Below are 3,115 nucleotides of genomic sequence, written 5' to 3' on the forward strand. Positions count from 1 at the left end.
GGAAGAAGTTGGAGAAATACTATATCAAGTTGGTTGAGTGCCCGGTATATTATGCTGCAGTCGCTCTCCATCCCGCCTTGCGACTGCAATGGTTTGAGGAGGCTTGGGCTCATCGACCTGAATGGGTCCTTGAGGCACGACGGATTGTTCGGGGCATCTGGGAACGCGACTATAAGTCATTAATTCTCAGCGATGACGAGGCTATTCCGATGGTTAAACGTCGAAAGGTTGACGACTTGAACGAGTTCCAACAGTTCCGACTGAGGCACCGGCTACAAGCTGGTCAGACGGCCACAACCCGTCGTGGGCCACCTACTGCCGATGAATTCGATCGCTGGACTGTTGATATCGGCGCAGATGACGGAGACATCACGGATCCGTTCCAATACTGGCAACTCAAAGAGTCAACGTATCCCAGACTTGCTCGAATGGCCTTTGATATGCTATCTATACCGCCAATGTCAGCAGAGTGCGAGAGGGCGTTCTCATTTGCTGGGCTAATGGTCACACGACTACGCAGCCGGCTTCAGGCTAACACGATCAATGCAGGCCAGGCAATTCGGTCTTGGCTGAAGGCAGGGCTAATACCCGACTACCAGGGGATTATTGATGCTTCAGTCGATGACGATGTCTTCCCCGAAGAGGTGCCCCACGAAGGACGAGAAGTTGATGGTGTTGAGGACCTTAAGTAGCTTACTAATAGGTAGGGTAGGGCATCAACTCCGTCAATCAACGCAATCAATTCAACGAGGGCTTGGATTGCTCAACTCAACGAGAGGTTCGCTGATGTAAGCCGTCAATCTACTCAATTTGACTCTTTGGTTGAGTTGATTGAGTGGTTTGCCACCCTGGTCGGCGGTGATGGCCTCTATAAAAGTGGTCCAGCTGCGGGACTGTGGTCCCTTGAGAAGAGTCTTCCGTTTAGGGTCCGAACTTCCAACCACCAGACTGTCCAGACCTAGCAAAGAAATTGTATTAGCTTATATCGCCTATGGAGAGTTGATTGCAAACCAAAACCCGACATAATCCCCCCTTCATCAACATTCACCGTGTTCTCCGGCTTGATCCACCCGTACTCCTTCTCCCTGACGTCAAAGTACCAGTGCACTGCTTTGGGAGTAAATGAGTCGAATCTGTTGGCTTCCTGACGCCTACCGACCTTGCTTCTAAGTTCCGGATGGCGTTGAATGAACTTTTCTACCCAATGACGTCCCAATCTTGAGTCGCAGCCTTGCTGTTTCAGAACGGCAACAACGCAGGCGCGGATTTGACTCTGGGACGGAGTGTAACCCAGAGATTCTTGGCGAAGAGTCCATGCAACCAAGTTGGCCTCCTGGTCTCTGGATAGGAGTTTTCCAGGTTGTTCCTGGTCGGTTAATGCCGACTGACCTCGCATTCTGCTGGAAATAGTACTCTGGGGTATCCCCCATTTCTGAGAAGCCTGGCGCTGCGACAGACCGTTATCAGTGACATCGAGGATTGCCTCAGCCATCATGTTCTCTGTATAGATGGAACGAGGCCTTTTTGGAGCCATTTGTGACAGGTGGTGGAGGATGAGCAAGAGTGGAAAGCAAAGGAGGCAGGAGGAGATTAGGGGACGAAATTGCCATTTTGCGATGCCGGGGTGTCACGGGCCACGACACCTATGGTCTTCAGCTGACTTCATAAAATGTAATTTCAGTCATTTCTATACCCGTTACAGGTGACTGTTTGTCAAAAGCTTTAAAATTGAGTAGATTCTGTATAAGTGAAGTTGGTACAATTTGTATGGAGTGGCAACATTTTTGCGGAGCATAAGGGGGGGGTGAGCAGAAGGGGGGGTAAGCATGGTATGACGTCAAAAGGTATCCCCCAGGGGGATGGTATGTGTTAAGGAAAATTTATACTAGCACAACCATTTATGTCCGTCACAGGCAAAGAGGGACATTCGCCACACATTACACTCCCTTGTTGAAGCGCCGTAAAGTGGACCGGGTCCAGCTGGGCGTTACCTCCCACACCACCTGTAACCCTCTGACATCCAGCTTGTTGACATCGCACGACTTGTGCGGTAAACCAATCGCCTGGAAAGCAAAAGAAGACGAAGTATGGTGACGCTTGTGCAGTTGCGAGTAGGACAAACACATAACCGAGTTTGAGCATATTGTGGTTGAATAAGGTTATACACAGCAGCAGAATTTTAGGAAATATAATAAACGGGAGCTTAAAGCCAAGGCTTCAAAGTATAAGGCAGGATTTTTGCTGTAATTGTTGTATTGCTTGAATTTGTTGGAAGTGATGATTCTAAAAGCTGGACGATAGAGGGGAGCGGACTCCTCCTTATATAAACAATTTCGGAATAACCAAGTGACATATACAGTTGTACCTCGTACCATATTGAACCGTGTTGAATGGAAAATACCGAGGTGAAATTCCTGACCTTGTAAGTCATCCCGTTCCGAAGATATTTGATTTCAAAGGTGGTTGGCTGTGTTTGAGGTTGTCGGTCTTCCATTTTGTGTTACTCGTGCCTGCCCCACTTTTCTGGATTCCGGTACGGCAGCCTATAGGGGTCACTGTTGCAAAACCCCTAAAACCGCTTCCGACTAGACGAAACAGGTTAGTGCGGTATGCAGGTTGCCCTCAGTACATTGCGCCATGTACCTCAGTGTATGGGGCCGCAGAGGACCAGTAAAACGCACTTCTACAGACAGCAGTCGCCTGCCAGCCGCACCACCAATGTTATACGGCGAGTCGGCACTGTACATACCACTGGCAAACGCATTGATACGCACAACGTAATAGTCGGACACTAGACTTGACAAAATTACTGGGGGTTTTCCTGGCCGCATTCCAGCGGGCGAGGCCATTGTTTCACTAAAATATTCTTGTTTATGAAATCTGGACGGTACCAAGACGAGTGGAGTGGAGTCGTCTAGCCTCCTACCCTGGATGAAGGGCCGGAAACTGTTGTCGGAATTCACATACATACTACCAGTCGCCTCCACCTTTGGTGGCTGGTGCGACAGAAACATGTAACTTGTCAAGATCAGATGCTCATTCACGGTGCTGCCTACTGCCTAATAGGCAGTCACGACTAGTCAAGCCAGTGTTGCTAATAATATGACAATAAAGT

At 49.0% G+C, this 3,115-nt stretch overlaps 1 protein-coding gene across 1 annotated transcript; it reads right to left on the reverse strand.

Annotated features, from left to right (window-relative positions):
• Positions 1–743: 743 nt before the first annotated feature.
• HRG_01619 (tc5 transposase DNA-binding domain-containing protein) lies at positions 744–1,430 on the reverse strand (the record flags this gene model as incomplete). Its single annotated transcript, XM_044860090.1, has 4 exons — positions 744–958; positions 1,012–1,107; positions 1,156–1,340; positions 1,390–1,430. 4 exons carry the CDS (start codon positions 1,428–1,430, stop codon positions 744–746), a joined length of 537 nt encoding a protein of 178 aa, XP_044723723.1.
• Between the last annotated feature and the right edge of the window lie 1,685 nt (positions 1,431–3,115).

Source organism: Hirsutella rhossiliensis (assembly GCF_020360975.1).
Source record: "Hirsutella rhossiliensis strain HR02 chromosome Unknown scaffold00002, whole genome shotgun sequence".
Taxonomy (NCBI): Eukaryota; Fungi; Ascomycota; class Sordariomycetes; order Hypocreales; family Ophiocordycipitaceae; genus Hirsutella; species Hirsutella rhossiliensis.